This window comes from Lontra canadensis, unplaced genomic scaffold (assembly GCF_010015895.1).
Source record: "Lontra canadensis isolate GAN:19392208 unplaced genomic scaffold, GSC_riverotter_1.0 scaffold82, whole genome shotgun sequence".
In the NCBI taxonomy this organism is placed as follows: Eukaryota; Metazoa; Chordata; class Mammalia; order Carnivora; family Mustelidae; genus Lontra; species Lontra canadensis.
In genome coordinates, this window is record NW_022631076.1 from 1,169,702 (window position 1) to 1,182,836 (window position 13,135).

At 47.4% G+C, this 13,135-nt stretch overlaps 1 protein-coding gene across 5 annotated transcripts in view; it reads right to left on the reverse strand.

Annotated features, from left to right (window-relative positions):
- Positions 1 to 13,135, reverse strand: part of NEDD4L (NEDD4 like E3 ubiquitin protein ligase) — a 328,217-nt gene that overhangs the window by 218,192 nt on the left and 96,890 nt on the right. For all 5 annotated transcript variants that reach the window (XM_032882412.1, XM_032882408.1, XM_032882409.1 and 2 more), the window contains exon 2: positions 4,901 to 4,974. In XM_032882412.1, coding sequence (XP_032738303.1) covers positions 4,901 to 4,974 — 74 coding nt within the window. The remainder of the gene's footprint in view (positions 1 to 4,900; positions 4,975 to 13,135) is intronic.

Sequence of the window (13,135 nt, forward strand, 5' to 3'; positions counted from 1 at the left end):
CCTGGAGATCTTGACCTGAGCCGAAATCAAGGGTTGGATGCTTAACTGATTGAGCCACCCAGATGCTCCAATCGAGACTTTAGACCCAACCTCTACCCTACAGAAAACCCAGGAGGAGAAAGAGTACGTTAAATGATACCACAGGAAACAAGTGAATGCGGGGAGACAACCTACTGACCATTCCAGGTCACTTAAAAGGGGAATTCTAGATTAACAGGAGTTTAAGTGACCTACCAAAACTAAACCCAACATGTGATTCTCCATTGAATTCTGCTCTGAACGGCCCGCTGTGAAAAGCATCGTGGGCACAGCTGGGGGGGATTCAGGTCATGGACTAGGTAAGAGAGTCCATTTGGCAATTACTATTAATTTTGTGAAAATTGTGTTGTAGTTATAAAGAAATACGCCCTTTTTTCGAGGTACAGGCTGAAGTACTTAGGGACTGGATGTCATGATGTAATTCACTGTGGAATATTCCAGTTTAAAAAAAACAAAAAACAAAAAACAGGTGAAACCAATGCAGAAGAATGTTAACTTCAATCTAGAAGATGGGACGGAGGTGAGGCGGGGCCACAGAGCCATCTGGCCGGGGCAGTAACTCCCCGTCACTGGCCAACACCAGGATTTGTGGCCACATCCCTCCAGCGCCCTCAAGTGCGTCTGTGTTCTGCATTTCAAATCACCACTTTTCCAAATAAAAAAGACAGCAACCCAGAGAGGTGCAACTTGATGCTAACAGTTCAACAGGCAAAATACACAGACCCAAGTGTGAAATGAGAGTCTTGAAATCTTCAGTATGAAAGCATGAAATTCTAGTTGTCTCAGCCACTGTTGCTCAATTTGAAGAAGTGTTTTATGGTCTCAGATGATTCTAAGTAACCTCAAATGACCGATCACAGCTCAGGAGGAAAAGGGGGAAAGTAGCGCTAAAACTTGTGTTAAAATGACCCTATTCAGTTAGTACTTAAGCCCATGACAACAAGTTAGAAGTCCTGAGATACAAGCTTACCTGAAGACTACAGTTTGAAACTTAAAGGTATTCTAAAATTTACAAAAGAAACAAAAACAAAACCGAAAACCACCACAAACTAAGATCTTACTCGGTGAAGTCTATTTGAAATCTACTTACTTTATGATATTCACTTAGAATTCTAAGAACTTGGGCCAGCTCAAATATAATGGGGAGTTCCTCAAATCGGCTTTTAAGAAGTATGTAGTCGTTACATTTCAGGTTTTAGAGAAAGCCTGGCAGTCATCTAGTCCAATGGCCCATCCAGTGACTCAATGTTTGTCACTCAGGTAGAATATTAACCTACCGTTCAGAAAGAGCAGTCCAATCTGATCAGTATGGGCAGACAGGGGTGGCACTGGAGTGGGGGGCAAACCAGACCAGAGAGGCTGGCAGAACCTGGTACCAACAGACTCGAATCCTACACCTTAATAGGAGATTGGGGCTGTGAAGAGGGGGCAAGAGGACTTCTAGGGTAAAGATGCCTGCTTGATTCCCCGACACCACACTTTACTTCACAAAGACAATGGACCCATTTCCAAAATGGCAGCAGGTACCCCATGTATGCCATGTTTTAGAACAACATGGATTTACTTCCTTTTGGATATCGTACTGGCATCTACAGGTGGTATGCTTTTGTTTTAAGAGTTAAGATGTTCTTTTCCTCAGCTTTGGGGGGGAGGGATCACACAACATCCCCCCCCCCGCCCCGCATAGTCTGGGTCATCAAGTTTGGAGGTCTTTTACCTGGGGTGACCAGTCTCCATATATACCCTATGCCCTGATCTCCCACATTCAACGTAGCCTTTCTTGCAGACAAAAGTGTCCCTGTTTAGCTGACGGATTATATGGTTGCCCTTCTTTGACCCGAAGGTGTGGCCCAAAGAAAACCTTTCTCTGCTAGTGCCATTTCCACACAGACCAAATGCTCAGACATTCAAGGAGAGCAACAGCTCAATTACCGAATCTTCTTTAAACAAAGGCTCTTTTAATGAAGTTAGACTTTGCTGGAAGGAAGCGGGAAAATGATCTTGTATTCTCAGTGCAGGATTGGGACAAAGAATGCGGAAAAGAAGGGCATTTCAGGTACAGGCCTAGAGGGTGAATTGGCTGCCCTGGCAGACAGGCAGGTCCGATACCGGGGGCCCACAAACCCCAGTCCTCTGAAGTGGAGCCTTAGGCAGCCTCTCACTTGGGAGAGATGGAGTGCTTGTCACACCTCGGACCAACACATCCCGCTCCTCCCCCACCAGCCTCTGTGCCCCAACCACCAGCCCAGGCCACCCCCGCCACCCCGGCCAGCCTCCCTTAGAGACAAAGCAGAGAACCCCAGAGAAGTAAATCCTGTCTCGGGGCTCTTGGGTGGCTTAGTTAAGCACCAGACTTTGATTTTGGCTTTCTCTCTCCTTCCTTCTCTTTAAAAAACAAAAACAAAACAGAAAAAAACTATTTAAAAAAGGAGTAAATCCTATCTTTTCAAAATACCCAAGTCTATACGGTTTCTACGACTTAAGGAGTTTCTGATGATGCCGCTCGCCAACACTCGCCTTCTTTCTCCATCTCCTTTCCACAACAGGGCTCCCATTCCTGTCCACTCCCTCCTGGGAAGGGAGGATGGGAACACAGATGGGGGAGGTTCAGTGACACGCTGTAGGTGATGGGGGCGCGCCTTACCAGCCTGGGGTTCAGAAGGACACAGATAGTAGGGCTTCACCCCAGCAGAGAGCAGGGGACACACACCACAGACCCACACCTGTGACTTCTGCCTCCAATCACAGGAGAGCGGCCAGGTGAGCGGAGCGGCCCCGGGGCTCTCCCCAGACCCCTGCACACCAGTTACAGGCAACAGTGATCCCTGTTCTGTACAAGCTACCAGGTCACATGAAGCTGGAGAGGATTTGCTCAAGACAATGTGGAGGAGAATGAAGGTCATGGGGCAGAATAAGGTGATAACTGGGCCATTCTAGAGAGAAATGCCAACGCGGCAGGAACTGCATGCTGCCACTGAACCCTTCCGCTTTAGCTCACTCGCTGGCGAATGGGTCCTAAAAGAACCACGGCGCTTCAGAGAAAATGGACCCTGAGCGAGGCATGGAGAGCAGAAGAGGAAGGAAGGAAGGAGGATGGTGGGCTCTGTATTTATTAAACCAAGACAACGAAGCACAGGGGCACCAGGGTGGCTCAGTCTGTTAAGCATCTACTGTTAGCTCAATTCATGATCCTGGGGTTCTGGGATCAAGGGCCCCCATCAGGCATGCAAATATTTCAATAAAACATTTCAATTAAGAAAGAATCTGCCCAGTCCTGGTCACGGTGCTCTGTACAGTAATCAACACAAGTGAGACGTTGCAATCTCCTGTAAATGTCTCATGTGGTAGAAGCCAGACCAGTAAAGTACTCGAGCACTCTCTCGGGCCTGAGAGACGTGCTCACGACCTGAGCCAACATCAGGTGTAGGACACACAACCAACTGCGCCACCTGGGTGCCCCAAGTATGGGGAAATTAACAAGATAGCTCACGAATATTATCTTGCATCAACTTTATTTATCTACTTTTAATAATTTCTCCAGGTGCTACTAAAGTAACTTATCAGGATGGGAAAAGCTGAATATGTCTGTGAAGATACAGGACAGAAAATCAAGAGGTCTGCCTATCCAGGACAGAAAAGGGCTTCTGCCAGGCGAGCAGGAAGGTGAGGCCCCATTACAGAATGTCCAGCATCACAATGAGGCCCTGAAGCCAGAAGGTGACTGCCAGCAACAGCAGGGGCCCCACAGGATGAAACGGATGTTCCAGTGTGCGGACTCCAGCAACAGCTAACGGTCCCCAGCAGCCACCGCAGCCCTCACGGCTCAACCCCACAGCATTCCCAACTCGAAAGGAGAGTGCGGTCGGGGGCCTGCTCCTGCACCGCTGACATGCAAGCCCCCTGGGCAAGCAGTAACCTTCCTGAGAAAGTCCTGTCAGGGCAAGCAAGGACACCTATAATGTCTCCTCCATGTCTAAAGTTCAAAAAGGTCCTTGTTCTCCAAAATCTGGTCCAAATCCAAGTTCTCAGTGGCTCTAACCTCACTGTGCTACTGGTCCAATGACTTACTGCAACACCCAGCAGAGACAATGGGAACAAAAGGACTGATTTCAAGATAAAGGATTATCAGGCACAGTATTCAAAATAAAAAAAGCTAAGGCCGCAGAGAGTTCAGCTGCCGGTGCTTGCACAAAAGGCCCAGAAATCACCAAATTCACTCACTCATTACCACATCTCTCCAATCAGATCATACAGGCCAGAGAATACCCAGTTCTGCTAGGAACAAAGTAACGCTTTCATGTCTCAAAACTAGGGATTTTTTTTAAAGGAATGTATTAAAATGAATAAACAGGGGCGCCTGGGTGGCTCAGTGGGTTGAGCCTCTGCCTTCAGCTCAGGTCATGATCCCGGAGTCCTGGGATCAAGCCCTACATCGGGCTCTCTGCTCCGCGGGGAGCCTGCTTCCCCCTCTCTCTGCCTGCCTCTCTGCCTCCTTATGATCTCTGTCAAATAAATAAAATCTTAAAAAAATAAAATAAAATAAAATAAAAATAAATAAATAAATAAAATGAATAAACATTCCCAAACAGTATTTTTCTACAGAGAAACACAGAAACATCGGAATCCAGTCTCCTCATGAAATCAAGCCAGACGGAAGGCAAGACTCCTGCACAAAATGCGGTCCCTGGCCCGGTAGCCTCAGCACTCCTCTGCCATTGCTCCCCCAGAATCTCCGGAGCAGGGGGCCTGGCAATCTTTGTCTTAAGAAGGCCTCCAGGGGTCAACTGATGCTTGCTTCGGTTTGTAAAGTGCTTGCCTAACTCATCCGAAGCCTACAAAAACAAAAACAAAGTGAACATACCTGGCTCCAAAGATGTCCTTTTTGGCGAGATCAATTCCAGAAACCACCTTCACTCTGAGAATACGTGACTCTCCCTGTTGGAGAAGAAAATAAAAAGTTTAAGAAGTGGACCTTCAATAGGTCACTGCCTTATCCAATATGCAAAGGTAATGGTTTCTGTTCAGACCAGTCCTGGGGACACAAAACCAATCAACTGAGCAGAGGCGACTCTTCCTTACACTGAAGTTCAAAAGGCAACATTCCAGCTCTAAAATCCCACAGCCCCAGACATTTAGAACATCCTGGGGCGCCTGGGTAGCCCAGTCAGTTGAGCATCCAAACTCTTGAGTTCAGCTCAGGTCATGATCTCAGGGTCCTGGGATCAAGCCCCGAGTCGGGCTCCATGCTCGAGTGGAGAATCCGCTTGTCCCTCTGCCCTCCCCTCTCCCATGCTCTCTCCCTCTTTCAAATAATTAAATCTTTTTTTTTTTAAATTTAGAGTACCCAGGTTAATTAAGCACAAGTTTAATTCAAACTACATCATGCAGATCAATGATCTGGCCCAGTGAAAGATTTCTCAATTCTCCAGCAAGAACACAAGCATACGTTTGAAACCACGCAGATCTTTTAACTTTAATGAAGAAGTTATTTAATAAATAGTTCCTTGATTTTTCACTTTAGTAACTCCTCCACGGAAATTTGTACATTTGTGCACACTGCCTGAGACAGAAAAAAATTTCATGTGGTATACAGATTTCCTCAAAATGACAGTTCCATCATGTTGGTCCTAAACAAGCAAAAATAATTCCTCAGTTGCAGTGAGAAGGAAAAAAAAAATAAAGAGCTTCATCTTAAGTGGAAATCATCTCAAATCCTCTCAGAAATCACCCATTCATTCATTCATTCATTCATTCCCAACATTCTCTAAACAGCTCCTACTCCAATTGGACATTGAGCGAGGTCTAAAATATAGATATGCACAGGCTCACGGTCTCCTATGAGGGGTGGGCAGACCCACAGGGCAGGATCCCTTGATGGCCTGACACTGAAAGACACGGATTAGGGTGATGATAGCTAAGGGCTAAGACATCCAGGCTAGAGGAGGTGGCTTGCTCTCAAGTTTCAGTTTTGGGTCACTAAGTGTTAACATGAACTGAAAAGACAAGAGTAAGTTGAATCTAAGACATCTATGAAACCACCAGGTCGGGGAGGAAGAAAAAAAAAAAGACTAGATACATGGGAGGGACATCTGGTATGGGTCAGACAGGGAAGTGATCAGTGCAGAGCAGTGGCTGGTGGTTACAACCATGGGCGCAGGAGAACAAACCCAGTAAGGGTGAGGAGGGGAAAGGGCCGGGGGTGCAGCCCTTGGGGACAGGAGCTCTGAGGGACAAGAGAGGAGGACTGTGAAAGCCATCTATCCATGTGTTCAGTCAGGACCCGGCTGAAGGAAAGAAGATCCAAACGATTACACAGGCTATGCTGAAAGAGGCAGGGTGAAACTAAACATGGAGACAGGCGGCCACGGAGACCTGGTCAGTGAGCTGTGCACACGCTGAGCAACGGGGACTGTGCTGGAGATGGTTACTTTCCAGGATTCTTCCATCCATCCCTCCCTCCCTCTCTCCCTCCGACCACCTACCCCTGTCACAAGGCTGCCCACACGCACACACAGCAGAGACGCAAATAGGTTTCCCAACTCGTGTGTGCTCAGGATCCCTTTCCAAACGAGGTCTGCACTCCAGCTAGGATTGCATGCGCTTGGCGGGCTTCATGAAAGGCTTAATACAAGGGAGGGATCACTAAAACATGGCTTTGCTACAGCCTAGCAGTGTCTCCAAGGGCTTCCCAAGGCTTCCGGGCTAAGCAACCTTTCCTTGGTTCTTTTAAGCAGGCACTGAAGCCCTGACCTCTCTCCCTTCCACTCACCTCCACCGCCGGTCATCAAGGATTCCCGGTTAGCACAGCTACTACCCGGACTACGGTTCTTCTGACCCTCCCAGTACACTGCACCCCACTGCCCATCATTAGACCTTATTATTTTTCCCATTAGACCTCTCTGATGACCTACTCAACTCAAGGAATGCCGCAGTGGATGCAATTTTTTTTTACACGTGGGTAAAAATCTGGCACCACCTTATAGAGTTTCTAGCACTGGGAAGAGTCTAAAGCCCAGTGATATGTACCAACTGCGGATCACGGGTGAACACGAGATCCTCGTCTGCCAGACGAAGGGGTTAAGACTTGACCTGAGAGGGCATGTTCCAGGAACCATTCAGAAGAAATGAGGACAGGAAACAGCTGGAGAGGAGCGTACTTTTCTGTCTCCCTGCCTCCCCACATCCCAGCTCTCTGGGCCTCCCCCACTCCATGACAAAGACTTCCAACCAGCAAGTCTCCTCCAAACACCCCTGTGCAGAGAGGGGACAACTCGGCCGGTACCCACAGAAGGTGGACGGTGTTAAAGGAACTGCGAAGTCTCCGGGCCAGTCCTGGGCACTGGCAGAAGAAGATGGTGGATCTGGCCGTCCAGACAGTGACCTTCCACGCCCAGCTGGGGCAGGGTGGCTGTCTTTCCACCTCAGGCCGGCACTGGTCACCGCGTTGGGGGGAATGAATAAGGGGCTATCTGGGATGGAAATCCACATGCAGTCACAGAACAAAAGATAAGAATTCTGTAAGACACGGTCTCTTTATCTCCTAGCCCTTGGGAGTCTCAAAAATCCCAGGCAGTGGTCCTGGACTTGCCACCAACTTGAGAGGGGGCTCAAGTACCTCGGGTATCGGTTCTGAGCACTAAGATAAGCCCAGCTCACAGCGCTTCCCTGAGGTTTGTATTAACACTGGGGGAATGTTCTTGGTTCTTACACTGGGCAGAACTTTTCAAAAAGCACACATTTTGAAGTCAGGGAACATTTATATGAATAAATGAGTAAAAATAAACTTCACTGAAGGAACAAGTAGAATTTTTTTATGGAAGCTGATTTATTCATCTGGTAAGCATGAGCACCCATTCTAAGATCTAGGGTACAGCAGTACAGACAGACAAAATGCCCTACCTCCACCCTGCCCTGCCGAGCTTCTGGCACTCCTGAAAGCAAGCTGTATGTATACCAGGGCTCTCAAATACACGGGGGACACAAACTGAGGGTCTGGAGGGCAAAGGGTAATATATTACAGAGACTTTAAAATTTTGTACACATAGCTTTCCACTAAATAAATTCTCACTTAGGAATCAAACCTAAGAAAATAAGCACAGATATGTGCACAAAGCAAACCAAAGAACAGCTGAAAGGACAGTCACCAAAGCATTTCTTAATCGGGGGAAAAAAATGCGAAAGTCCCTCAAATGTAAACAGTTAAACGTTCACAGCAAAATTCTGTGCAACGAGCTACAACACTGACATTACAAATGTCTGAGATGCTGGGCCACCTGGGAGGCTCCGTAGGTTAATCGTCTGCCTTCAACTTGGTCCTTGATCCCAGGGTCCTGGGATGGAGCTCTGTGATGGGCCCCCTGTGCAGGACTCCCTGCCTAGTGGGGAGTCTGTTTCCCTCTCTGCCTGTCACCCTGCTCATGCTCGTGGCACACATTCTCTCTCAAATAAATAAAATCTCTTAAAAAAATTGTGTGAGATTCTCTAATGACCTTCATTCATCCCACAAGTGTTTACTAAGTACCGACCATGTGCCAGACACACTATCTAGGGATACAGATATGAACAAGACGGAGTTCCTGCTTCAAGGAATACAATCTAGAAGACAGACAGAATATAAATACATATTGTGAACAGGAATTTCCATTGGTGGTAAGTGCTTTAATGACGGGTCAGTAAAAGCAACTAAGCAGGGGGGAGAGGGAGGAGAGACTGGTGGTGGAGAAAGGCCTCTTTGGAGAGGAGACACCTGAGCTGAAACCAAAGGAGACAGAGGGTGATGCTGGGGGTGGGGATTTTCATACAAAGGCGACAGCAAGTTCCAAGGCAGGTCTGGCCTTGCAAGGAGAGGCGAGGACAGAGAGGTATGGTGGGGCCAGAGCCCCAGCAGGTTACCCTCCTTAGAAAGTGGGCATTACGGCAACCATCTCTGGCAAGTTCTCAGCAGGGGACCGGTAACACCTGACGTGAGTTCTTAGAAGACCACCTTGGTTGCTGTGTGAGACCAGACTATGGGGAACAAGAACAGAAACACACCAATTAGAAAGAGATCTGGCAAGAGATGGTGGGGGCTTCACATGGGATTGAGATGGAGAGATGACCATGTTTGAAATAAAAAACTTGGTTTATTAAAAAAAAAAAAAAGTTTCAGAAATGGTTTATACAAGTGAGTTAGAGATAAGCAAGGCAGTTGACAGCTGTTCTACCTGGACTACATTCCCCAGCATTCCTTGCAGTTTAGGTGGTCATGGGACTAACTTCTGGCCAGTGGAAGAAGCACAGAAATGATGTATGTATCTTCCTGACCTGGCCCATAAGACCTTCCCCCTCTGATCATCCTCTCTCTTCCACTCATCCACTCTCCTCTCCCAGCTCAAGAGAGAAAATCCTGAAGGCCAGGAAGGGGAAAACTCTGAAAAAGGAGCATAGCAGGAGAGACTCCCTCCACTTCACCTTCCCCCTCTACTACCACCGACCCGCCTTGCCAGGACAGCAAGCTAGAAAGAGATTTGTACTGTTTCTTCCCACTGAAAACTGAAGGTCACTATAGGAGTTGGCCTTTACTGATATACAATATAATCTCAATTTTTAATAAATATCCATTATGTATAAGCACAGAAAAAATGTCGAAAGGATACAGCAGCCGCGACTACCTCTGGATAATGGGTAACTTTCTGATCATCTACATTTTTTCTTTTTGAAACATTAAATATTTTTCTTTGGAAGTTACATTTTTGGAGAAACTCCAGAAAAATACATAAGGAAAAGAAGAAAAATTTAAATTAAGGGCTTAGGAATCTAGGCTTCTGTATTTCTAAAGTGATTAACCTTTGTCGTAATAAAAACCTACAGATTATATTTTAGTAACTCACAAAGGTACAGAGCTGTCCATCCGGGCGATGTGAAAAGGCCACTCTTCTGTAACACCCCGGAAACAGCTGGGAGGTGAAAGGAGGAAAGAGCCTTTATCGAGCACTTACTATTTACAAGCAGCTGTGACAGGAAATTTCACCTCCCTCCGAAGTTATGGGGCAGGGGAGCAGGAAAGAGAATGTTACTCTATAAAAATTGCTTTGACACATGGGTTTCAGACATACAACAAAACCTTATCTGGGTTTCCTATCAACACTCAGTGTGTATACAGATAAGCAGCCATCATCACCCTGTAAAGAAACACATGATCAGGTGGGTGACTACTTTTATCAGCTGCAATGGGCCACAAGCCCAGCAACTAGACTTTCTGGGGCATTTTATTACTTTCATAAAGCCTACGCATGACACTGCGGGCCCTGGTGACGGCACCAGCAGAATTCAGTATTTAACGAAGGTGGCTCACGACAACGAAGATATTCTCCAGAGTCAGACTGTGCGGGGCAGGGGAAGCGCAGGCAGAGAAGCGGGGAGGCCGAAAACTGCGGGTCTGCTCATGACTCTCGGGGTCTCTCCCGGCTACTACTCATCTGTTTTCGCACGGTCATTGCACAACACGGATGATTCTATGCGCTTGACGTGTTTTTCTTTTCCACTTCATTTTCTAACTCTTCCTGAAGGCCTAAAACGAGTTAAGGTACGTAAGCCACCGGGGAGGGGACAGCGCCAAGTCGCAGCTTTAAAAAAGTGGGATTCCAAAGTCTCGTTTATAAGACCGGTACTTCCAGCTCAGAAGCCTGCTTGTATCAACTACGGGTAGGGGGTTACCAAATTCCCATGTCCCCGCCCCAACAAAGCCTATTAAAATACATCATCTATCAAAATTACTCCTATCATAAAATAAACCTCAACTTCCAACTCAAAGAAAGATACTAGAACTTACATTTTCTCCTAGGAATCCACCTTGAGAAGGTCACTTTTTTGTAAGATTTTTATTTATTCATTTGAGTGAGGGAGAGAGTGAACCCACATAGCTGGCGTCGGTGGGGGGGTGGTTTGGAGCAGAGGGAGAGGGAGAGAGTCCTGGCAGACTCTACACTAAGCACAGAGCCTGATGCAGGGATCAATCCCAGGTCCCCAAACCGAGAGTCAGACGCTTAACCAACTGTGCCACCCACATGCCCCAAGAAGGCAACTTCTAGTATTTTAGCCCTTATCCCTCACAATGGCAGCTGATTCCACCACCCCACCCCTGCCACAAAGGGTGATACCTGGGTTAGGAAACACTGTTCCTTCTCCACGGGATTCTCCAGGGACCCCAGCCATCCTTGCAGACAAGGAAGGCCTACATCAGGGACCTGCACGTCTTAATCCTTCGTCTCTAAATTAATTTACGCATTTATCTTCCATATTCTACAGTGTATTTATCATTCTCACTATTACCCACGACACCTGCAGGCTCACAGTGAACACCTCCTGGTTCAAAGAGATGATCAGTAGCTCTATACCCTGAAATATACATCCAAGTTTATGTATGTCCACTAACTTCAGCTGCTTTAAAAATTAAATCAGCCAACATACAGAAAGTGACCACACTGTGCCTACTACACAGTAATACCACAACTCTTCCCGCTCCCACCTGCTCTTGCTCCAGCTATGGGCCAAGATCCTGTTCCTTCCATCTCTCTAAATTTTCTACAGCCCCGGCCATCCCCAACCACATCCCTTATTCCTGCCCTCTTCAGCTCTGCCTTTTCCTGCTCTGTATTCCTACCCCAATTCCCGCTCTCTAAACCTTTTCCCCTCTTCACTCCCTTGATGGGTCCCCGGCCTCACACTGCTACTACCTCTTCCACCTTCTTCCTCTGTCCCGCTTCTCCACTCTGACCTTCCCACTGCTCATTCAAAACAACGTACTGAGTGACATTTATGTACAATGTGCTGTGCTAGAAAGAACATAAAATTAAGCAAGACGCCTTCTTCTGTGCCCAGGAGAGGCTCACCATCAACCGCGGAGATCAGACACACATACACCTGTAAGACCTGTAAGACAGGAGGGAAGAGAAACCCAAGATACGTGGGCTGAGGACAAAGACACAGGGGGTCACAGCCAAGGAGCCCAATACTGAACCTCACATCCAGCCGAGCTCAGATCACCCTCATGACAGCAAACAGCCCCAACTCGCAGGCTCTCCCACGGTCAGCCCAACACGGAAATTCTCAACAACCCAAGTCCCAGGGATAATAGTTCCAGAGAAAAATGCAGAACCCCAGGACTGTCCACAACCTCCATTTCTCAACCGCTGCTAGATGATGGCCGTTATTATGCCCAACAGAGCAAATGGGGAGAGCTAAAAGGATGGCCCTCCCAGAGCAAAATCCGGATTTTAATGCTCAAGGTGACTAACTTTCAGAAATCATTCTCTGTTTTTGTTTTTGAGCAAGCACGAGACTGGGAGAAGGAAAAGGAGAGAGACTTCCAGAAGATTCCTCACTGAGCATAGGGCCTGACAAGGGGCTTCAGAGCTGAAATCAAATCAGATGCCTAACCGACTGACCCACCCAGGGGTCCCTATGTGCCGCGATTTTAAGATATGTCCACAACTTCCTAAAATTCTGCTCTTCAAGAGGCAGGGCTTAACTGGATGCTGGACATAGTGACTTCTTTCTAATAAACAGAATATGGAAAAACTTGAAGATTAGGTCATTAAAGGCACCGTAGCTCCCTCCTCAGATCACTCACTGGGGAAAGCCGGCTGCTGCCATGTTGTGAGGACACTCAAGAAGCCCGATGAGGAATCCCGGTAGTGACGACAGAGGTCTCCCGCTAACGGCCACGTGAATGAACTATCTCGAATTGGGTCATCCAAACCCAGGCAAACCTTCCGATGACTGCGCTCCTCACTGACATCATCCTGGCAGGGACCTTTGTCTCAGGGCAGACCCTGGTCCGCTCTATGCCAGTAACCCCGCAGGACACGTGTGGTGATCCAACACCAACCACCGTCACCTCATCATCGCTCCTTCTTCCGAAAGCTCTTGTGCATCTATTATGTCCCTACCATGAGTAGGTGCTACTGACGTGTGGCAGCTTCTCTCCATCCTAATTCACCTGCCACCTCATTAGTCCAACCTTTCTAGAATGTCCTTTCTCCCTTACAACAGTGGGTCCTCCTCATGGATAAATGGGTCTAATTAAAACCCCTCAGCCCAGCAGTGAAGGCTCACA